The sequence below is a fragment of the Hippopotamus amphibius genome, chromosome X, assembly GCF_030028045.1.
Source record: "Hippopotamus amphibius kiboko isolate mHipAmp2 chromosome X, mHipAmp2.hap2, whole genome shotgun sequence".
Taxonomy (NCBI): domain Eukaryota; kingdom Metazoa; phylum Chordata; class Mammalia; order Artiodactyla; family Hippopotamidae; genus Hippopotamus; species Hippopotamus amphibius.
Genome location: NC_080203.1, coordinates 59,092,549 through 59,117,942, shown reverse-complemented (window position 1 = coordinate 59,117,942; position 25,394 = coordinate 59,092,549). Strand labels below are relative to the sequence as shown.

The window sequence follows — 25,394 nt, the reverse complement described above, 5'->3', positions numbered from 1 at the left end:
AATTGCAGTAGTGCAGAGTAAAACCAAAATTTGGGACAAATGCAACTGCTGATGTTAATGGATATCTTTAAGGTTTAAATTATAAAGTCAAGAAACATTGGTGAAAAAGTGAAGATATGCTTGACCTCAGCACTGGTGCTTTCTTAAAATTATTGTTTTATGTTTATTTTAAAGAATCATTTTTATTGAGGTACAATATGCATATAGGAAAGTGCAAAATTCTTTACCCTAACATACCCATGTAAAGAAAAATGATGTTACTGGGAACCCAGAGACTTCCACCTTCGTTCCCCAAATTTTAACTTTCCATTTTTCTAGCACCGTAAATTATTTGTAACTGTTTTATGTTTGATTTATGTGGAACCATAGTGTATGAATTATTTTTACCTTTTTCTTTTCTACAACATTATATTTGTGGATTTCATCATGTTGTGCTTAATGGCACTTTAATATTTGCTGATTGCATTTCATTGTATAAATACACCAAAATATAACTAACTCATTCTGCTGTTACAGACTTTTACTATTACAAATATTGCTCCCTTGGATTTTCATATATCTGTGTTTTGGTGAACATGCATAGCACACTTATGTTGACTATATGGTTAGGAGTGGAAATGATAAATAATGTGTGCACAATTATGTTCAGCTATCAAAGATTCTGACAATTTTTTAAATTAGTATACCAAATCCAATCCCACCATCCAAGTGTTTGAGTTCCTATTTTTTATTTGATATTTTCTTTTCTTTTTTTTTTTACTTTTATGGTGGGTATACAATGATAACACATTATGGTTTTAATTTGCATTTATTTCAATACTAATGAGATTGAGCATGTTTTCATATATTTAGTCATCATATGATTATGTTCATGGCTTTTCCAAATGTTTTATTGTTATCTGACTTTTTTTCTAATTTGTAAGCAGATTTTTTAACTTTTTACTGTGAAAAATTTCATAGAAATGAAAAAATTATAATAAATCTATATATTTATGACCCAGTTGTGCTAATTATCAACATCAGGCCAACCTTATTTCATTCATTTCCCCATCTACCTGTTTTCCAAATATTACTTGGAAACAATTTCAAAATATTGTATTAATTAATAGGTAAATATTTCAGTATGTATCAAGATAAGGAATCATATAAAAATATAATATATTAGGGCACCAAAGATAACAATACTTTTAGTAACATTAAGCATTTAAGGGGGATAAAAAGATGGCAGTGAAGTAGAGGGACATGGAATGCATCCCTCTCCACAGATGCATTAGGAATGCACCGAAGGATGCAATAATTCCCACAGAGAACCAGCTGAACACAAGCGGATGGCCTCGGACACCAGAAAGGACTGCAAGGATCCCAACATAACTGGTAGGGAGGCATCTAGGATGGCTCAAAGAGGGTGAAGCGGCGGAGCTGTGGTGGATTGGAGGGAGTGAGAAACATACAGAGGGTCCACACCGAAACTCAGCATTCCCAGACCAAGACATCGATCCACAGCTGAACAGAGGGTCCGGGAGCAGGAGTGTGGTAACCGGAGAGCTGGTTCAGGGTGAGAAACATTGTTGCCAGCAAGGTGACGGACAGAGAGGACAGGAGGGAAGAGGTCCATGGCTAGGAGTGCCCGTCCCTGAGAGCTGCCCAGCCATGATGGCGGCTGGATGCTGCAGGCTTATGGGCAAGGGGGAGGAGCCTCAGGCACAGCCTCTCTCTCTCTTTCAGCACGTCTGCAACAGGCAGTGGAGAGACACCTCATGGGCTACCTAAGGTGCTCAGGGATAAAAAGTACCCTTAGGCACTCGGGCAGGACTAGATTAAAACCCCTTGGAACACCGGCAGCAGGGAGGCTGCAGAGAAGAAAAAAAAAAAAAAAAAAACTGAGAGAGGCCCAACTCTAAGACTTTCTGTGTATGCCTGAGCCACCAGCACCCTCTGCAACAGGCTCCAAGCCTGACTGAAACAACAGTGCACCACTGCTCATTCACTCCCGGGGAAGGAGCCACTATTGAACCCTCTCCCTCCCCACACACCGATGCTTACAGACGAACAATAAAAGAACCTCTACTGGTCACAGAATAATGCAAAAAAACTGAAAGTGAGTAGAAGGACACTTACAGCTGAGACTCTAAGGAAACAGAAATATTAGTATCAATCTTATTGAACTGGTCCTGGGATCATTTCTGGATTTTTTTATTTTTTTATTTATTTTTAAAAAATTTTTATTTATTTATTTTCTCTCTTCTTTTTTCCTTTATTAATTATGATCTTAGTCCTAAGGGATCTACAAGTTTTATAACATAATATTTTTAATGATATTTTTTATTCTATTTTTATTTTTTTGGCTTTTTATATAATTCTATATATAGCTAAGTTTTGGTAGTATGGACAATATATCTCTCATAGTTCCCTTTCATCCCTTTCTTTATACATTTCTATTCCTTTCTTTTTATTTGCATATTTCCAATCACACTATGCTCTTCTGTTCCCCTTTCTTCCAGCCATTTTAAGTTTATTTTATCTTAACATACTTATAAGCAACACTATCGATCTGCTCAGACTCCTTGCTCTATTCTCCAGATGATGCACCACCTTGGTATTTAATACTAGGTTTTTGTCTTTATCTTAGTTCTCAGTGCAATTGTCTAATTTCATTCTGAGAATCTCCATTCTGTGTGGTGGTACTCAAGCTCTTTTCTATATTTGATCCTAGCTTACAAAATCTCCCTGGATTACTGTTTGTATGGGTAAGGTGTGATTTGTTTGTTTGTTTGCTTTTGCTTTTGTTTCTGATTTGTTCTGTTTCAGTTGTCAATTTCTGTTGTGTTTCTCTTTGAATATCTAATAGCACACTGGGGTTCTGTCAGGTCTTTCCAGAGCCTTATATCCTAATGGATTCAGTAATTGTGTGTCTTATACATGTATGTGTTTCCTATACTTCGTATTTGTTTAATCCAACACTTGGACATTAGTCTGAGGCTTGGACAGTCTTCTATAAACAACTCTATCACCAGGACAGGCACCCCCAAAAGTTTGGACAACCATGAGGAAACAAAGAAACACCACACAGGGAAAGGAGCAATTAAAAAACAAACAAACAAAACAAAACAAAAAAAACACAAGACCAAATAAATGAGGAGGAAATAGGAAAAATGCCTGAAAAAGAATTCAGAGAAATGATTGTAAAAATGATAGAAAATCTTGAAAACAAAATAGAGAAAGTACAAGAAACAGTTCATAAGAACTCAGAAAAACAAACAGCAATGGATAACAAAATAACTGAAATTAAAAATACTCTAGATGCTATAAGCAGCAGAATGACTGAGGCAGAAGAATGAATAAGTGAGTTGGAAGATAGAATGGGGGAAATAACTGCCACAGAGCAGGAAAAAGAAAAAAGAATAAAAAGAATAGAAGACAGTCTCAGAGACCTCAGTGATAACATTAAGCATACCAACATTCGAATCATAGGCATCCCAGAAGAAGAAGAAAAAAAGAAAAGGCCTGAAAACATATTTGAAGATGTTATAGTGGAAAACTTCCCTAACATGGGAAAGGAAATAATTAACAAAGTCCAAGAAGCACAGAGCATCCCACACAGAATAAACCCAAGGAGAAATACACCAAGACACATACTAATCAAACTAATCACAATTAAACACAGAGAAAAAAATATTAAAAGCAGCAAGAGAAAAGCAACAAATAACATATAAGGGAAAACCCATAAGGATAACAGCTGACCTTTCTACAGAAACTCTGCAGGCCAGAAGGGAATGGCAGGATATACTGAAAGTCCTGAAAGAGAGAAACCTACAGCCAAGAATACTCTACCCAGCAAGAATCTCATTCAGATTTGAGGGAGAAATCAACAGCTTTACAAACAAGCAAAAGTTAAGAGAATTCAGCACCACCAAACCAGCCTTACAACAAGTGCTAAAGGAACTTCTCTAACTAGGGAACACAAGAAAAGGAAAACACCTACAAATACAAACCCAAAACAATTAAGAAAATGGTAATTGGAACACACATGTCAATAATCACTTTAAAAGTAAATGGATTAAATGCTCCAACCAAAAGACACAGACTGGATCAATGGATGCAAAAACAAGACCCTTCTATATGCTGCCTACAAGAAACCCACTTCAGACCAAAGGATACATATAGACTGAAAGTCAAGGGATGGAAAAAGATATTCCATGCAAATGGAAGCCAAAATAAAGCTGGAGTAGCAATACTCATATCAGACAAATTAGGCTTTAAAGTAAAGACTATTAAAAGAGACAAGGAAGGACATTACATAATAATCAAGGAATCTGTTCAGAAAACATATCACAATGGTACATATCTATGCCCCCAACAAAGGAGCACCTCAATACATAAGGCAAATGCTAACAGCCATAAAAGGGGACATCGACAGTAACACAATAATAGTGGGAGACTTGAACAGTCCACTTGCATCAATGGACAGATCATCCAAACAGAAAATAAAGACACACAAGCTTTAAATGACACATCAGACCATCTCGACTTAACTGATATTTATAGGACATTCCATCCAAAAACGACAGACTACACTTTCTTCTCAAGTGCACACGAAACATTTTCAAGGATAGATCACATCTTGGGTCACAAATCAAACCTCAGCAAATTCAAGAAAATTGAAATCATATCAAGCATCTTCTCAGACCACAACACCATGAGATTAGATATCAATTACAGGAAAAGAGCTGCAAAAAATACAAACACATGGAGGCTAAACAATTCACTCCTAAACAACCAAGGAATCACTATAGAAATCAAAGAGGAAATCAAAAAATATCTAGGAACAAATGACAATGAAAACACAACAACCCAAAACCTATGGGATGCAGCAAAAGCAGTTCTAAGAGGGAAGTTTATAGCAATACAGTCCTACCTTAAGAAACAAGAAAATTATCAAATAAACAACCGAACCTTACACCTAAAACAACTAGAGAAAGAAGAACAAAGAAACCCCAAAGTGAGCAGAAGGAAAGAAATCATAAAAATCAGAGCAGAAATAAATGAAAAACAAAGGAAAGAAACCATAAGAAAAATAAATAAAAGTAAAAGCTGGTTCTTTGAGAAGATGAACAAAATTGATAAACCATTAGCCAGACTCATCAAGAAAAAAAGGGAGAAGATGCAAATCAACAGAATTAGAAATGAAAAAGGAGAAGTAACAACGGACACCACAGAGATACAAAAGATCATGAGAGACTATTGCAAGCAACTATTTGCCAATCAATTGGATAACCTGGAAGAAATGGACAAATTCTTAGAAAAATACAATCCTCAAAGACTGAACCAGGAAGAAATAGAAACTGTGAACAGACCAATCACAAGTACAGAAATTGAGGCAGTGATTAAAAATCTCCGAACACACAAAAGCCCAGTACCAGACGGATTCACCGGCGAATTCTATCAAAGATTTCAAGAAGAGCTAACACCTATCCTTCTCAAACTCTTCCAAAATATTGCAGAAGGTGGAACACTCCCAAGCTCTTTCTATGAGGCCACAAACCCCCTGATACCAAAACCAGGCAAAGATGTCACAAAGAAAGAAAATTACAGACCAATATCACTGATGAATATAGATGCAAAAATCCTCAACAAAATACTAGCTCACAGAATCCAACAGCACATTAAAAAAATCATACACCATGATCAAGTAGGGTTTATGCCTGGGATGCAAGGATTCTTCAGTATATGCTAATCAATCAATATGATACATCATATCAACAACTTGAAGGATAAAAACCATATGACCCTCTCAATAGATGCAGAAAAAGCTTTTGACAAAGTTCAGCATATATTTATGATAAAAGCTCTTCAGAAAATGGGCATAGAAGGAAATTACCTCAACATAATAAAAGCCATACATGAGAAACCAAAAGCCAACATCATTCTCAACGGGGAAAAACTGGAAGAATTCCCTCTAAGAACAGGAACAAGACAATGGTGTCCATGCTCACCATTATTATTCAACATACATTTGGAAGTTTTAGCCACAGCAATCAGAGAAGAAAAATAAATAAAAGGAATACGAAATGGAAAAGAAGATGTAAAATTGTGTCTCTTTTCAGATGACATGATATTATACATAGAAAACCCTAAAGACGCTACCAGAAAACTGCTAGCACTAATTGATGAGTTTAGTAAAGTAGCAGGATACAAAATTAATGCACAGAAATCTCTTGCATTCCTGTACACTAACAACGGAAGAGCAGAAAGAGAAATTAAGGAAACTCTCCCATTCACCATTGCAACAAAAATAATAAAATACCTAGGAATAAACCTGCCTGAGGAGGCAAAAAGTCAGTATGCAGAAAACTTTAAGTCATTGATGAAAGAAATCAAAGATGACACAGACAGATGGAGGGACATACAATGTTCCTGGATTGGAAGAATCAACATCATGAAAATGTCTGTACTACCCAAAGCAATATACAGATTCAATGCAACCCTTATCAAATTACCAGTGGCATTTCTCACAGAACTAGAACAAGAAATCTTATGATTTGTAAGGGAATGCAAATGTCTCTGAATAGCCAAAGCAATCTTGAGAAAGAAAAATGGAGTTGGTGGAATCAGGCTTCCTGACTTCAAACTATACTACAAGGCCAGAGTGATCAAGACAGTATGGTACTTTTTTTAACCTTACTAGTGGGTGGTAGGGAGGGGGCTCCGCTTCGGAATAACCTCCCAACCCCAGGGATGAGGCGGAGCTGGAGGGCCCTGAGAGATTAGGGCATCGGGGCTGGTGTTTTGTTTCGCGTTGGAGTCGAGTGAGGAGTAGCGACGTGGACTCCGAATTCAGCTCTGTTTTCTCAAGTCTTCTTGATTGGATAAGTTGGAATTAAGAAGGAGGACCTGACCATTGGCCGCTGATTACGTGTCTTTGAAAAGAACAAGTGGAAAAAAACTTCCAAAGTTACCACCACATCCACCAGCCTTCCTCGAAGCATTTCTGTGGAGTCTGTCCTCCCTCCTGTTACTATAGAAAAAAAGAGGGAAGAAATATTGTCTTCTGCTTAATCCTGAATATTATATCCAAAGTCAGAGCATTAATCACAAAGCAGAAAGCTTCTGAAAAACAAATAGTGTCATGGAATGATGTTAGAAACTTTTCAAATGATGGTTCTACACGTTAGAAGAATTCAAATTCAATAACCAGTTTGAGAAACACAAGTAAAATTAAATTATAAGGAAAAGCAATTCAAGAGGAAGATCATGAATATAACAGTTTGAGGGAAATATTAAATCTCATCTCAGATCTTTTTAAACAACTGAGAGTTTCTAGAAGATAAAGACCTCATAATTATGACACAAATGGTTGGAGCTTAAAACATAACTCTGCTTCAGTAGATTTTTTTTTAAGACAACTTATAAGTGAAAAATAATTTTAGATATAAGAAAGGTTGCATTTGTACCTCAAACCTTACTTATTCTGGAACCAATTTAAGTGTAAAGCCATACCTCAGTACTAATGGAATCTGAGAAAATTTGTATGCTAGAGAAACGTAAATGTAAACTATGTGGTAGATCCTTCAGCCGAAACGCTAATCTTATTCAACATCAAAGAGTGCATACTGGAGAGAAACCTTATGAATGTAATGAATGTGAAAAAGCCTTTACTCGTAGGTCATACCTTAGAAATCATGAGAAAACACATACTGGAGAAAAACCCTATTCTTGCAATGAATGTGGGAAGGCTTTCAGCCATATTTCAGCCCTTACTCAACATCACAGAATTCACAGTGGAAAGAGACCATATGCATGTGTTGAATGTGGGAAAACCTTCAGCCGAAGCACACATCTTATTGAACATCAAGGAATTCATTCTGGGGAGAAATCCTACCAGTGTAAGGAATGTAGGAAAGTTTTTTGCCGCAGCACCTCACTAATCCAACATCAGAAAATTCACACAGAAGAAAAACTGTACAAATGTAACGAATGTGGAAAATCATTCAGCCGTAACCCAGCCTTTATTCGGCATCAGCGAATTCATACTGGAGAGAAACCTTATGAATGTAATGAATGTGGAAAAGCTTTTAGTCAGAACACTAACCTTATTCAACATCAAAGAGTCCATACTGGGGAGAAACCTTATGAATGTAATGAATGTGAAAAAGCCTTTAGTCATAGGTCATCCCTTAGAAATCATGAGAGAATACATACTGGAGAAAAACCCTATGCTTGCATTGAATGTGGGAAGGCTTTCAGCCATATTTCAGCCCTTACTCAACATCACAGAATTCACACTGGAAAGAAACCATATGCGTGTGCTGTATGTGGGAAAACCTTCAGCCGAAGCACACATCTTATTGAACATCAAGGAATTCATTCTGGGGAGAAATCTTACCAGTGTAAGGAATGTAGGAAAGTTTTTTGCTATAGCTCATCGCTAATCCGACATCAGAGAATTCACACAGGAGAAAAACCCTACACGTGTAATGAATGTGGAAAAGCCTTCAGCCATATGCCAGACCTCATTCAGCATCAGAGAATCCATACTGGAGAGAAACCCTATGAATGTAATGAATGTGGAAAGGCCTTTAATCGGAGTGCACGTCTTACTGAACACCAGAGAACTCACACTGGAGAGAAACCTTATGTTTGTAAGGAGTGTGGGAAAACTTTCAGCCGAAGTACATACCTTACTGAACATCAAAAAATACATTCTGGTGAGAAACCCTATAAATGTAATGAATGTCCAAAACGATTTTGCTATAGAACATCACTAATTCGACATCAGAGAACTCATACAGAAGAGGAAGTCTACCAATGTAATGAATGTGGGAAATCCTTCAGCTTAAGCTCAGCCCTTACTAAACATAAGCAGAAACACACAGTGGAGAAACCTTATCAGAGTAATGAATGTGGGAAAGCCTAGAGCCATAGGTCATCCCTTACCCTTGAGCACTCACAGTAGTAGAAAACTCTAAGATTGTTATGCAAGAAAATTTTTAGGTAAAATACTGATTTACTCAGTAATACAATTCTTGTACTGGGAAGAAACACTGTTCTTGTCATTCATCTGAAAAATGTGTTATCACTGATATAAAAATTTATAATGGAAATAGTCATCTCTAAAACTGAAGTTTGTCTTTTAAAGACATTTAGGAAATTAATTTTAGAGATAATTTATTACCAATGTGTATATTTGCTTATAATTAAAGCCTTTTCAGATACACAGAAGTTTTAGAGGGATGATAAAAATTGTTCATATGTAATCTTTTTTAGTAGTTCTCATTTTATTTTCTAATGTTAAAGTAACACGTTTTTAGAGGGTTTGAATTTTACATTTTGAGAAGTTTAATCAATAGCGATAGACAAGAATGCTTTCCCCCACAGAGATAATATGCATTATTTTCCAGTATTCATGGAATACTTTTAATGGACTATATATATGGGTACAAAGAAAATTTCAACAAATTCTCCCAAAGGGAAATATTCAAACCCTCCCTGTTTATTTATAAATTTTTACCACAATGATAAAAGAATAACAACTGAATATAGCACCACAAAATTTGAAAATAGTTTCCTAGGTAATTTTTGTGTTAAAAAATAAACCCAAAGAGAAAAAAATGCAATGATTAGAAAATAATAAAACTGGAACATAAGTATTCAATTTAAAAAGATAGGAAACCAAATAACAATATAAGCCCAAATAAAAGAAAAAGAATGCATTAATAAAGGTAACATAATATGTTAATAAGTTTAAAAAGTGCATTTGATAAATCAATATATAAATTCTAGCAAGTAGGATAATGGGGAAAAAGAGAAAACACAATATCTAGGAGTAAGGAAAGGAATATAAATACAGATAAAAGGGAAGTTAAATTTTCTAACTCAATCATTAACAAGTCAAATCTAGCAGTTTAGTAAAATCAATACTGATATTTGTCATTGGACTTCCAGACTAGTTCAAAAGTAGAAATGTACAGTAATAAAGACTATATAATACTTGGTGCTGTAAAAGCATTTGGCAACATTCTACAGCCATTGGTATTGTTTTAAAGTTAGGAGTAGAGGGAAAGCTCCTTAAGTTGATAAGGGATATTTACAGGAAACCTAACAAACACTGCAAATAACTAGAATGTTCTTATCAGACACAGAAATGAGACAAATGATGTTTAATGTCACCACTCTTAGCATTGTTCTACAGGTCTCAGATAATTCAACAAGAGAAAAAAATCTGAACCAGTAATATTTGAAAGGAAGAGAAAAAATCCTGACATCACTTGAGATGATATATTTGATAACCAGAAAATGCAGCTAGCAGAGCTACTAAAGTGGATATGTATATACTGTCAACAATGCCAAATAAAAAGCTTTCTTAAAAGAAATAGAAAATGTAATGGAAAAGAGTGACAGTCACAGTATTGACCAAAAAATCTAAAAATGCCAAGAATAAAAAAAAAATTCCAAGAGATTATTATAGGATAAATTTGTCTTTAAAGAACAGAGAATATTATAATAAATGAAGAGACATGATTGGAAAAATAGTATAAAGATGTCAGTTTGTTTTAAACTTATGTTTGATTTGCAAGCTTAAATCAAAAGCTCAATAGAGTTTTAAAAAACAGCTTTATTGAGATATAATTCTCATACCACATAATTCAATCTTTCAAAGTACAATTCAGGTATTAGCATATTCACAGAGTTTTGTGACCACCACCACTATCTAATTTCAGAACATTTTCATTATATCAAGAAGAAACCCATACCTATTAGCAGTGACTCTCCATTGACCTCCTTCCAGCCCCTGGAACCACTCACCTACTTTCTCTTTCTGAGGATTTGCCTATCCTGATTTTTTTATTTCAATAAAATCACAGAATATGAAAAAAAAAAAAAAAAGACAGTATGGTACTGGCACAAAAATAGAAAGGACGATCAATGGAATAGAATAGAGAACTCAGAGGTAAGCCCAAACACATATGGGCACCTTATCTTTGACAAAGGAGGCACGAGTATACAATGGAAAAAAGACAGCCTCTTCAATATGTGGTGCTGAGAAAATTGGACAGTAACATGTAAAAGAATGAAATTAGAACACTTCCTAACACCATACACAAAAATAAACTCCAAATGGATTAAAGACCTACATGTAAGGCCAGACACTATAAAACTCCTAGAGGAAAACATAGGCAGAACCCTCTATGACATACATCAAAGCAAGATCCTTTTTGACCCACCTCCTAGAATCATGGAAATGAAATCAAGAAGAAACAAATTTGACCTAATTAAAGTTAAAAGCTTTTTCACAGCAAAAGAAACCATAAACAAGACTAGAAGGCAGCCCTCAGAATGGGAAAATATAGTTGCCTATGAAACAACGGACAAAGGATTAACCTCCAAAATATACAAGCAGCTCATGAAGCTTAATACCAAAAAAGCAAATAACGCAATCCACAAATGGGCAGAAGACCTAAATAGACATTTCTCCAAAGAAGACATACAGATGGCCAACAAACACATGAAAAGATGCTCAACATCACTCATCATCAGAGAAATGCAAGTCAAAGCCACAATGAGGGATCACCTCACACCAATCAGAATGGCCATCATCACAAAATCTGGAAACCACAAATGTTGGAGAGGGTGTGGAGAAAAGGGAACTCTCTTGCACTGTTGGTGGGAATGTAATTTGGTACAGCACTATGGGAAACAGTTTGGAGTTTCCTTAAACAACTACAAATAGAACTACCATATTATCCAGTAATCCCACTTCTGAACATATAGTCAAAGAAAACCATAATCCGAAAAGAAACATTTACCATAATGTGTATTGCAGCACTATTTACAATAGCCAGGACAGGGAAGCAACCGAAATGCCCATCAACAAATGAATGGATAAAGAAGATGTGGCATATATATACAATGGAATATTACTCAGCTATAAAAAGGGATGAGATGGAGCTATATGTAATGAGGCTGATAGACCTAGCGTCTGTCATACTGAGTGAAGTAAGTCAGAAAGAGAAAGACAAATATTGTATGCTCTCTCACATATACGGAATCTAAAAATGGTACTGATGAACTCAGTGACAAGAACAAGGATGTGGATTCAGAGAATGTACTGGAGAACTCGATGTTTGGGGCGGTGGGGGGTGAAGGGGAAGCTGAGACGAAGTGAGAGAGTAGCACAGACATTTATATAGTAACAACTATTAATTAGTTAGCCAGTAGGAAGTTTTTGTATAACAAAGGGAGTCCAACTCGAGCATGGAAGATGCCTTAGAGGACTGGGACGGGGAGGGTAGGCGGTACTCGAGGGAGGGTGGGGGGGAGTTGAGGGAGGGAGGGAATATGGGGATATGTGTATAAAAACAGATGATTGAACTTGGTGTGCCCCCCAAAAATAATAAATTAAAATGCAAAAAAAAAACATTTAAATTTCACATGTCTTGTATAGTCATACAATTTTCAAAAAATAGACTTTAGAGTATCTTTACGTTTACAAAAAAAATCAGCAGAAAATAGGGGGAGTTTCCAAACACAGTTTCTACTATTTTAACATTTTGCATTAATGTTATATATTTGTTACAAATATTAAGCCAATAATGGTATATTATTATTAACTAAATTCCACAGTTTATTGTAGGGTCCACTCTTTGTGTTGAACAAATGTATAATGTCAAGTATCCATGTTTAAGTATCCTGAAAATTAGTTTCACTGCCTTTAAAATTCCATGTGCTCTACCTATTTTTTCCTTCCATCCTGAAACACCACCTAAAACCTGGCTACCTATCTATTTACTTCCTCTAGAGTTTTGCCTTTTCAAAAATGTCATATCTCCATGTCTTTTCATTGCTTGATAGCTAGATTTTTTTAACCCCTTTATTGGAATATAATTGCTTCACTTTGCTCTGCCAGATTTTTACTGTACAATGAAATGAATCAGCTGTATTTATACATATATACCTGTATACCCTCCCTCCCACAACTCCTTCCTACCCTCCCTATCTCAGCCCTCTAAGTCATTGCCCATCCTCAGTTGATCTCCCTGTGCTACACAGCAGCTTCCCACTACCTATCTATTTTATATTTGGTAGTGTTATCTATTTTACATTTGGTAGTTTATCTATGTCAATACTACTCACTCACTTCGTCCCAGCTTACCCTTCATCCCCCAGCCCGTGTCTTCAACTCTGTTTTCTATATCTTCATCTTTACTCTTGTCCTGTAACTGGGTTCATCAGAACAATTTTTTTTTTAGATTCCATATAAAGGAGTTAGCACAGTTGTTTTTCTCTTTCTGCCTTACTTCACTCTTTATCACAGATGCTAAATCCATCCACCTCACTACAAATAACTCAGTTTCATTCATTTTTATGGTTGTGTAATATTCCATTGTATATATGTGTCACATCTTCTTTATCCATTCATCAATTGAAAGGCATTTAGCTTGCTTCCATGTCCTGGCTTTTGTAAATAGTGCTGCAATGAACATTGTGGTACATGCCTTTTTTGGATTATGGTTTTCTCAGGGTATACTCCCAGGAGTGGGATTTCTGGGTCATATGGTAGTTCTATTTTTAGTTTTTTAAGAAATCTCCGTACTGTTTTCCATAGAGATTGTACTAATTCACATTCCCACCAAGAGTGCAGGAGAGTTCCCTTTTCTCAACACCATCTCCAACATTTGTTGTTTTTAGATTTTTTGATGATGGCCATTCTGACTGGTGTGAGGTGATACCTCATTGTGGCTTGGACTTGCATTTCTCTGATGATGAGTGATGTTGAGCATCTTTTCATGTGCTTGTTGGCCATCTGCTTGTCTTCTTTGGAGAAATGTCTATTTAGGTCTTCTGCCCATTTGTGGATTAGTTTATTTGCTTTTCTGGTATTAAGCTGTTTGAGCTGCTTGTATATTTTTGAGATAAATCCTTTGTCCGTTGCTTCATTGGCTCACATTCTGAGGGTGGTCTCGTTGTCTTGTTTATGGTTTCTTTTGCTATGCAAAAACTTTTGTTTCATTATTTCCTATTTGTTTATTCTTGATTTTATTTCCATTCTACTAGGAGGTGGGTCAAAAAGGATCTTACTTTGATGTATGTCATAGAGTGTTCTGTCTTTGTTTTCCTCTAAAAGTTTTACAGTGTCTGGCCTTTTATTTAGCTCTTTAATCTGTTTTGAGTTTATTTTTGTGTGTGGTGTTAGTAAGTGTTCTAATTTCATTCTTTCCCATGTAGCTGTTCAATTTTCCCAGAACCACTTATCGAAGAGGCTTTTTTTCCATTATATATCATTGCCTCTTTTATGAAAGATATGGTGTCCATATGTGTGCGGGTTTACCTCTGGGCTCTCTATTCTGTTACATTGATCTATATTTCTATTTTTGTGCCAGCACCGTACTATCTTGATCACTGTAGCCCTGTAGTATTGTTTGAGGTCAGGGAGTCTGATTCTTCCAGCTTTGCCTTTCCTTCTCAATATTGCTTTGGCTACTTGGGGTCTTTTACATTTCTATACAAATCATAAAATTTCTTGTTCTGGTTCTGTGAAAAATGCCATTGGTAATTTGATAGGGATAGCACTGAATCTGCAAATAGCTTTGGGTACTATAGTCATTTTCACAATATTAATTCTTCCAATCCAAGAACATGGTATATCCCTCCATCTGTTTGTAATGTCTTTGATTTCTTTCATCAGTTTCTTATAGTTTTCTGTATACAGGTCTTTTGCCTCTTCAGGCAGGTTTATGCCTATGTAATTTTTTCTTTTGGTTGCAATGTTAAATGGGAGTATTTCCTTAATTTCTCTTTCTGATCCTTTGTTGTTAGTGTATAGGTAGGGAAGACATTTCTGTGCATCAATTTTGTATCCTGATGCTTTACTAAATTCATTGATTAGTGCTACCAGTTTTCTGGTAGCTTCTTTAGGGTTTTCTATGTATAATATTATGTCATCTGCCGAGTGACATTTTTTCTTTTTCTCTTCCAATTTGGATTCTTTTTCTTTCATTTTCTTCCCTGACTGCTGTGGCTAAAACTTCCAAATCTATGTTGAATAAAAATGGTGAGAATGGGCACCCTTGTTTTGTTACTGTTCTTAGAGGGAATGTTTTCAGTTTTTCACCATTTAGAATGATGTTGACTATTGGCTTGTCATATATGGCTTTTATTATGTTGAGGTAACTTCTTTCTATGCCCACTTATTTTTTTATCATAAATTGGTGTTGAACTCTGTTCAGAGATTTTTGACATCTATTGAGATGATCGTATGGTTTTTATACTTCAATTTGTTAATATGATGTATGACACTGATTGATTTGTATATATTGAAGAATCCTTGCATTCCAGGGATAGACCCCACTTGATCATGGTGTATGAACTTTTTAATGTGCTATTGGATTCTGCTTGCTAGTATTTTGTTGAGCATATTTGCATCTATATTCATCAGTGATATTGACCTATAATTTTCTTATTTTTTTGTGACAACTTTGCCCAGTTTTGGTATCAGGGTGATGGTTCCCTTGTAGAATGAGTTTGGGAGTGTCCCTCCTTCTGTCATATTGTGGAAGAGTTTGAGAAGGATAGGAGTTAGCTCTTCTCTAAATGTTTAGTACAATTAATCTGTGAGGCCATCTGGCCCTGGGCTTTTGTTTGTTGGGAGATTTTTAATCACAGTCTCAATTTTTTTGATTGTGGTTGGTCTGTTCATATTTTCTATTTCTTCCTGGTTCAATCTATGAAGATTGTACTTTGCTAAGAATTTATCCATTTCTTCCAAGTTATCCAATTTATTGGTGTATAATTGCTTGTAGTAGTCTCTCAGGATCTTTTGTATTTCTATGGTGTCAGTTGTTACTTCTCCTTTTTGTTTTCTAATTCTGTTGATTTGCATCTTCTCCCATTTTGGAAAAAGGATGTCTGACTAATGGTTTATCAATTTTGTTTATCTTTTCAACAAACCAGCTTTTAGTTTCATTAATTTTTTGCTGTTGTTTCCTTCATTTCGTTTTTTATTATTTCTGATCTGATCTTTATGATTTCTTTATGTCTGCTCACTTTAGATTTTTTTGTTGCTGTGCTTCTTCTTCTTTCTGAAATTGTTTTAGGTTAAAGGTTAGATTGTTTATTCAAGATTTTTCTTGCTTTTTTAGTGCCATCTGCTCACGGGGCTGCCTCCTGCTCCTCCCACTGCTGCCTTGAGTCACTGCCTGTGCAGCTCGTCTGCCTGGCTCCCCATGCTAGCTGCCGATATTTGGCATTTGTGCAACATGGCAGACATCAACAACAAAGAACAGTCTGAACTTGATCAAGGTTTGGATGATGTTGAAGAAGTAGAAGAAGAAGAAACTGGTGAAGAAACAAAAATCAAAGCACGTCGCCTGACTGTTCAGATGATGCAACATCCTCAGATTCTTGCAGCCCTTCAAGAAAGACTTGATGGTCTGGTAGAAACACCAACAGGATACATTGAAAGCTTGCCTAGGATAGTCAAAGATGCATGAATGCTCTCAAAAACCTTCAAGTTAAATGTGCACACATAGAAGCCAAGTTCTATGAGGAAGTTCATGATCTGGAAAGAAAGTATGCTGTTCTCTATCAGCCTCTATTTGATAAGCAATTTGAGATCAGTAATGCCATTTATGAACCTACAGAAGAAGAATGTGAATGGAAACCAGATGAGGAAGATTAAATTTTGGGGGAGCTAAAAGAAAAGGCCAAGGTTGAAGATGAGAAAAAGGATGAAGAGAATGAAGACCCCAGTGGAATTCCTGAATTTTGGTTGACTGTTTTTAAGAGTGTTGACTTGCTCAGTGATATGGTTCAGGAACATGATGAACCTATTCTGAAGCACTTGAAAAATATTAAAATGAAGTTGTCAGATGCTGGTCAGCCTATGAGTTTTGTCTTAGAATTTCACTTTGAACCCAATGAATATTTCACAAATGAAGTGTTGACAAAGACATATAGGATGAGGTCAGAACCAGATGATTCTGATCCCTTTTCTTTTGATGGACCAGAAATTATGGGTTGTATAGGGTGCCAGATAGATTGGAAAAAAGGGAAGAATGTCACCTTGAAAACCATTAAGAAGAAGCAGAAACACAAGGGACATGGGACAGTTCGTACTGTGACCAAAACAGTTTCTAATGCCTCTTTCTTTAATTTTTTTGCCCCTCCTGAAGTTACTGAGAGTGGAGATCTGGACGATGATGATGAAGCTATCCTTGCTGTGGACTTTGAAATTGGTCACTTTTTACGTGAGCATATCATCCCAAGATCAGTGTTGTACTTTACTGGAGAAGCTATTGAAGACGGCGACCATGATTATGATGAAGAAGGTGAAGAAGTGGATGAGGAAGGGGAAGAAGGAGGAGATGAGGAAAATGATCCAGACTATGACCCAAAGAAGGATCAAAACCCAGCAGAGTGCAAGCAGCAGTGAAGCAGGATGCATGTTGCCTTGAGGATAACCTGCACTGTAATAGCCTAAACACAACTATTATTTACTTACAGCCTTATGTTTTTGTATTTTCTTGGTAGACTCAGAAGTTATTTTTTTTTTAAAGGAAAGGAATTGGTATTTTAAAGACTAAATTTGTTCTACTTTGCATTTTAACTAGTTTTTCTGCCAGATACATTGAATGCACAAATTCTCTCACATATGTTCATTCATTGCTACATAGTTTGGTTCTTCTTGGAGTATTTTTATCATGTAACTATCAGATTACAGCTATGAAAATGAGCAGAACTGTGAAATGAATCAGATTTTTTGTCTTGCTAATTTTTTCCTGAAGAACCAAAGTATTTTTTCAGCTGGTAGTTGAGGGGGTTTAAGTTTGCTTGCACTAGCGCTGTACCTTTCATTACTTTGTTGGAGAAATACAGTGAATTGTACTAAGACAATTCATCATTTGAACAACAAAACTTGTCAAGACAAGTTATATGGTTAAGAATTTCCAGTAAGACCATGCCTGATCACTTAGGTTGTTAATGGATTTTTGTATTTCAGGTGACATAGTTAGTATAAAGAAATCTTATTAACTCATAGTATGGTTATTGGTTACCACAGGGAGGTGAATAAAGCCTAGTATTTTCAGAAAAAAAAAAAAATATTTTTCTTGTTTCTTGTCATGGACTGTATTGCTATAAACTTCCCTCTTAGAACTGCTTTTGTTGCATCCCATAGTTATTGGGTCATTGTGTTTTCATTGTCATTTGTTTCTAGGTCATTTTTGATTTCCTCTTTGATTTCTTCAGTGATTTCTTCTTTGTTTAATAACATCTTGTTTAGCCTCCATGTGTTTCTGTTTTTCACAGTTATTTTCCTGTAATTGATATCTAGTCTCTAGGTGGTGTGGTCAGAGAAGCTGCTTGATATGATATCAAATTTCTTCAATTTACCAAGCCTTGATTTGTGACCCAAGATGTGATCTATCCTGGTGAATGTGTTTCATGCACTTGAGAAGAAAGTGTATTCTATAGTTTTTGGATAGAATGTTGTATAAATATCAATTAATTCTAGGTGATCTAATGTGTCATTTAAAGCTTGTGTTACCTTATTTATTTTCTGTTTGAATGATGCATCCATTGGTGTAAGTTAAAGTCTCCTACTATTGTGTTACTGTCAATTTTCCCTTTTATGGCTGTTAGCATTTGCTTTATGTATTGAGGTGCTCCTATGTTGGGTGCATAGATATTTACAATTGTTGTATCTTCCTATTGGATTGTTCCCTTGATCTTTATGTAGTGTCATTTCTTGTCTCTTCTAATACTCTTTACTTTAAAGTCTAATTTGTCTGAAATGAGTATTTGTACCCCAGCTTTCTTTTGACTTCCATTTGCATGGAATATCTTTTTCCATCCCCTTACTTTCAGTCTGTATGTGTCCCTAGGTCTGAAGTGGGTTTCTTGTAGACAGTGTATATAAAGGTCTTTTTTTTTTTTTTTTGTATCCATTCAACCAGCCTGTGTTTTTTCAACATTTAATGTAATTATTGACATGAATGTTCCTATTACCATTTTCTTAATTGTTTTTGGTTTGCTTTTGTACGTCTTTTCCTTCTCTTGTGCTTCCTGCATAGAGTAGCTCCTTTAGCAATTGTTGTAAGGCTGGTTTGGTGGTGCTGATTTCTCTTAACTTTTGGTTGTCTGTGAACCTTTTGATTTCTCTATCAAATCTGAATGAGATTCTTGCTGGGTAGAGAATTCTTTGGTATAGGTTTTTTCTCTTTCAAGATTTTCAGTATATCCTGCCACTCCTTTCTGGCTTGCAGAGTTTCTCCAGAAAGATCAGCTGTTATCCTTGTGGGTTTTCCCTTATATGCTATTTATTGCTTTTCTCTTGCTGTTTTTAATATCTTTTCCTTGTATTTAATTTTCATTACTTTCATTAATATGTGCCTCAATGGGATTTTCCTTGTGTTTTTTCTGGATGGGGTTCTATGTGCTTCTTGGACTTGATTGACTATTTCCTTTCCCATGTTGGAGAAGTTTTCCACTATAATTTCTTCAAATATTTTCTCAGACCCTTTCTTTATTTCTTCTTCTTCTGGGATACCTACAATTCAAATGTTGGTGTACTTAATGGTGTCCCTGAGGTCTCTGAGACTGTCTTCCCTTCTTTTTATTCATTTTCCTTTTTTCTGCTCCATCTTAGTTATTTCCAGCATTCTGTCTTCCAAGTCACTTACTTGTTCTCCTTCCTCAGTTATTTTGCTGTTTATACCATCTAGAGTATTTTTGATTTCAGTTATTGTGTTGTTCATTACTTTTTTGTTTGTTTGTTTGTTTGTTTGTTTGTTTTGCTCTTTAGTTCTTCTAGGTCTTTATTAAATGTTTCTTGTACTTCCCCTATTTTGTTTTTGAGATTTTGGGTCATCTTTACTATCATTACTCTGAATTATTTTCAGGCAATTTTCCTGTTTCCTCTTTTTTTATTTGGTCTTGTGGATTTTATCTTGTTCCATTGCCTGCAAGGAGTTTCTTTGTTTTCTCATTTTGTCTAATTTATAGTATTTGCTGTCTCCTTTCCCTATGTTGCCTAGTAGGAATTCCTCTTGTTTCTGTTCTCTGCCCTCTGTGGTGGGGTTGCTCCAGTGTCTTTAGTAGGCTTCCTGATTAGAGTGTCTGGTGCCTGCTTTCTGGTGTGTGGTCCTGAGTCTTTTCCCTCTGATGAGCAGGGCCATGTCAGGTGGTATGTTTTAGGGTATCTGTGAGCTTACTATGGCTCTAGGTTGTCTGAGTGCACTGATGAGTGGGTTTGTGTTCGTGTCTTACTTGTAGTTTGTTGTGAGATATCCAGCAGTGACAGTTGCAGTCAGTTGGGCAAAGCTGGGTCTGAGACTCTAATATAGGCCTCCATGAAAGTTCTCTGCAGTTAATCTTTGCTGTGGCTGAGGACTCTCTAGTGTTCTAATGTTCTGGACTCAGTGCTCCCTCCACAGTGCCTCCAATTTGACTTCTGGTTGAGGAATCCAGACACTAGAGTTTGCTCATCCCAGCAATAAAGGGGATCAAAAAAGACTATTCAAGGCCCAGGCTAATGGTAAATGTTAAGTCAAACAAACATATACTGAATCAAGGAAACATGTACATGCATGATAAAAACAGAAACAGAACCCAATACAACATAAAGCACTAGAACAACCTGACAGAAGAATGCCAGAATGCAATCAGACAAAGAGAAAACCAACAAAAATTCAAAATCAGAAAACAAAGAACAAAGCAAAACAAAAGAAAAACCCAGGGAAATTGTGAAAACGAGGACCAAGTATAGCAGGGACTGAATAGAAAGAAGGAACAAAGAACAAGAATACAACCAGATAGACTGAAGATCCCTGAAGTGAAATCAAATCATTATAATTAAAACTAAGATAAAGACAAAACCTAATAACAAAAACCAAAACAGTGTGTCATCTGAAGAATAAAGCAAGGAAACAGAGCTGACCAATAATATTGATTAAAAGTATAAGATGAAATAAGATGAAAATGGATAAAACACAGAGCAACTGAAGAGTGTAGATGACTGGAAATATAAAAAGAAAAATAAAAAATAGAAATATATTAAAGATAAAGAAGAAAAGAAGATAAGGGAGATAAATTTAGCACTACAATAAAGCTAACCATAAATAGAAATATATTAAAAGGCTAAAAATAAAAATAAAAGTAAAAAATTGAATAAAATGTATGTTATAAAATGTGAACATCCTGTAGGACTGAGATCAAAAAAAGAAAAAAAAAAAAAGCTAGAACCAACAACAGAATGGATTGGATCAATAGAATTAATAATAATAATTCTGTTTCCTTGGGGTCTCAGCTGTAAGTGTCCTTGTACATGCCTTGAGCCTCAGGCCACCTTTGCCTCCCCAAGAAGCTCTCCTCTGCCTCTGGGTTGGAGTCTGGACGTTCTGTGGGTCCTATGGGGTCCACTTAGGCTCTGATCTGGCCTGATTCCTGTGTGTGCTTGTTCCCACAGTCCATAGCTGTCAGAGCTAGACCTTTTTCATTTGTGGGAAAGTTCATTTTTTACTCAGATATTCCAAAGACATAGAGTCTGCCTAGCTGATCATGGGGATTTAGTTTGCAGCATGTATATCTGATGGAAAGATTTTAGAAACTCTTCCTTAGTCCCCCTGTCCCTGGTGTTCAGCTTTGGTTTTGTCCCTGCTTCTGTGTATGGTCTAACTGCCAAGATCTGGCCCTGAGGCTGCCTTGGAGCTCTTTGGGTCTGCCTCAGTGAGGGTTTTACTGTTCATCTGCACATGCAGGTGTATGGGGAGTGAGAGGCTTTGATAGTGGCTCCTCTCCCTGCATGTAACTCAAAAGTAGCACCTTGTTTGGGTTGCAGGCACCCCAGGGATGACACCGAATGCACAGGGATGCTGGTGGACACAGGTATAGGAAATCTCTCCTTAGTGTGGTTCTTCACTGGTGCCCAGTTTAAGGTGCCTGAGTGGTAGCCCTCTGGGTCTTTTGTATTACTCTGTGACCAGTGGAGCTTCCTTTGTTGTGTGTCTGCAGATGCCAGTGTGTGGGGAGAGAAAGGGTACAATAGTGGCTCCTTCCCCTGTGTGTGAGTCAGCAGTAGTGCCATTCCTGGGTCACAGGAGCCCTGGCTGTGTTGGCTGTGCCTATTGCATAGGGAAGCTGGTGGGCTCAGGTGTAAATGGAAAGCGTTCAAAGCTAGCCCACTCTGCACACTTCTTCTGGCTCTCAGCAGCAGGCAAACCAGACCACCCCCCTCCCAGGGGGCTTTTTCTATCCCTTGTAGTCTGCAACAGCCAGGCCCAGAGGGGGTTTCCCTTTGTTTGTTGCAGGCACCAAAAAAGAGGCTACAACAGTGGCTCCTCCCCCATGCTTGTGAGTCAGCATTAGCATGTCACCAGCATGGCTGCCCAGCTTTCTGCAGTAGGCACACTCCTGTGTATTTCTTCCCTCCTGTCCCCTCAGTCTGTTTCCCCACAGCCAACACTGTTTCTCACCCTAACCCAGTTCTCCAGTTCCAGTGTTCCAGCTCCCAGAGTCCCTGTACTGCTGTGAACCCATGTCTTAGTCCAGGACATGCAGAGCCATGGTATGGAACCTCTGTATGTCTCTCACTCTTTCCCACCTGCCACAGATCGGCCATTTCACCCTCTTTGGACAGTCCCAAATGCTTCCTTTCTGACCCAATCAAATTCCCAATTGGAGAGGGGGTTTCCCCGTCAGTTTTCCATGAATTCAGTAGTCTATCCTCTGTTTCAGCTTCCCCTGTCCCAGGGTGTAGGACCGTCCCTTTCTTTTCTTCTCCTCCTCTTTCTTGTCCCGCCCCCATCCTATCCAGTAATGTTGGGATATTTGTAATCCTTTCTGGTGTCCAAGGTCTTCTGCTAGTTTTCAGCCAATTTTCTGTGGGAATTATTGCATCTTTTGATGTATTTCTCATGCATCTGTGGAGAGAGATGCACTCCACATCCTTCTCTTTTTCACCATCTTTTGCCCCATTCTGGAGTTTTAAATATGACTAAAACAAACACAGGAATAGCTTCTACAAAACATTTTCGAGCTCTTCTTCTGTGCTAGAGATGAGAATAGGTGCTGGAAATAGGAAGGCTGTTTCCTCTTCCAACTACCTTAACGTATAGACTATTAATTACAGAGCAATATGACTAGTTCAGACAGGCTTCATGGGGGAAGGCTGCACATCCCTACATCAGAAGTGGTGTAGAGCCAGTGCATGAGAGTCTCAGGAGAGTTGCAGTCAAGAATTCAGGGCTCTCTGTGTATTTGTACATACAGTCATCTCTTAGTTGGCCGTGTGAACTGAGCAGGTTCCAGCTGCTTGGATTCCGGCCTAGACATTTTTTTAACAAGTGGGTGTCCAGCTGTTCCAAAACCACCTGTTGGGGTAAGAATATAATTTCTTTATTGGATTGTCTTTGCTCCATTGTCAATAATCATTTGAATACATTTATATAGAACTCTTGCTGACCTCTATATTATTTTCCATTAATCTGTTTGTGTAGTTTTTCACTAATACCACACTTAGTTTACTGTATCATTATTGAAGTCTAGAAGTTAGATAGAGTGGATACTCTGACTTTGTTATTATTCAGTGTTATCTTGGACATTCTGGGTCTTTTGCCTTTCCATATAAACTTCCAAGTTATTATGTAAATAATCCACAAAGTAACTCTTGTAATTCTGATTAAAATTACACTGAATCTCTAGATCAAGTGGAGAAGAAATAATGTTTTATCAGTATTAAATCTTTCCTTTCATGTACATGGGATATCAGTCCATTTATTTAGATCTTCTTTGATATTTACCATCAGAATTTTGCAGTTTTTCTCACAGAGATCTTATACACATTTGGTTGTATTTACACTTTATTTTATTTTTGGTGGTAATGTAAATGGTACTGTGTTTTAATTTTAAATTCCAATTATTTATTATTTTAATATAGGGCAGCAAGTGACTTTGGATATCAATCTTATATCCTAGAATTTTGATGTAATCACTTATTAGTTTCAAGATTTGTTGTTGTTGTTAATTCTTTGGGATTTTCTAAATAGAATATCATGTCATCTTAAAATAAAGAAAACTTTATATATATTTTCCCAACCTACACACTTTTTTTTTCTTTTTTCTTTTTTTCCCCTAATTTCTTACATAAGAGTGCTAGTATGATGTTGAATAGGAGCAAGGTGGGGTACACACTAGCATTGTTCCTAGTATTTTTCAACATTATATATGATGTTAGCTATAGGTTTTCTGTAAATGTTCTTTACCAAATTGAGGAAATTTCTCCTACCCCTATTATGTGAATTTTTATTATGAATGGGTATTAAATTTTTTCAATTGCTTTTTTAAAATCTACTGATATGATCCATTACTTTTTCCTTTAGTTTATTGATGTGATGGATTATACTAAATGATTTTTCAAATAATGAACCAGCCTTGAATACTGAGAATAAATTTCATTTGTTCATGTTTATTTTTAGATTGTCAAATATGATTGGCTAATTTGTTGCTGAGGATTTTTACATCTATGTTCATGGAAAGTATTGGCCTGTACTTTTTCTTTTCTGTAATGGCTTTTTCTTTTCTTTCTTTTTTTTTTTTTTTTTTTTTTGTATTATGGCAACACTGGCTTCATAGTATGAGTTAGGAAGCATTCATTTTTCTAAAACATATTGTAGAAAATTGGGTCATTTCTCCCTTAAAAGTTTACTAGAATTTACCAAGGAATCCATCTAGGCCTGGCATTCTCTGTTTTAGTAGGTTATTAATTATTGACTCAATTTTATTCATAGATATAATCCTATTTAGACCATCTATTGCTCCTGTTAACAATATTATACTTTCTGTCTTTATGAATTTGACTACTCTAAATATCACATCTAAATGGAATCATAGAGTATTTGTACTTTTGTACTAAGTATTCACTTAGTGCAATGTCCTCAGGGTTTATCCTTGATGAATATATGTTATAATGTAATTATTATTTTAAGATACACTACCTTTTGTTTATCCATTTTTTTCTGTCTATAGACACTTGGATTGCTTCCACTTTTTGGCTATTGTGAGTAATGTTGTTATAAACATGAGTGTATCAGGTGTCTCTTCAGGATTCTCCCTTCAGATATTTTGGGGCATATAACCAGAAGTGGAATTGCTAGATCATATGATGATTTTGTTCTTAATTTTTTGAGAATTTGTCATATCCTATTCCATAGTAGTTCTACCATTTTACATTCCTACAAATGGTGCACAAATATTCTAATCACTCCACATCCTGAACAATAAATGTCTTTTTTTTTTTACATATATTAGCCATCCTAATTGGTGTGCAGTGGTGTGTTGACCTAAAACAAACAGGCTACTAGATGTTTCTCCAGCAAAGATGGGTTTATTTGGGGTCAGCAGCA

The 25,394-nt window shown here is 36.3% G+C and overlaps 1 protein-coding gene and 1 pseudogene across 1 annotated transcript; both read left to right on the top strand.

The window, feature by feature from the left end:
- The first annotated feature begins 6,845 nt into the window (after nt 1-6,845).
- LOC130841861 (zinc finger protein 420-like) lies at nt 6,846-9,020 on the top strand. The gene has a single exon (XM_057718448.1). It carries the CDS (start codon nt 7,508-7,510, stop codon nt 8,912-8,914), a length of 1,407 nt encoding a protein of 468 aa, XP_057574431.1. The 5' UTR covers nt 6,846-7,507; the 3' UTR covers nt 8,915-9,020.
- Nucleotides 9,021-16,253: 7,233 nt separating this feature from the next.
- LOC130841890 (nucleosome assembly protein 1-like 1) lies at nt 16,254-17,765 on the top strand (annotated as a pseudogene).
- The last annotated feature ends 7,629 nt before the right edge of the window (nt 17,766-25,394 follow it).

What these genes read in the sequence shown, in the direction of transcription:
- LOC130841861 (XM_057718448.1), top strand. Translation starts at nt 7,508, where the DNA reads ATGGAATCTGAGAAAATTTGTATGCTAGAGAAACGTAAATGTAAACTA.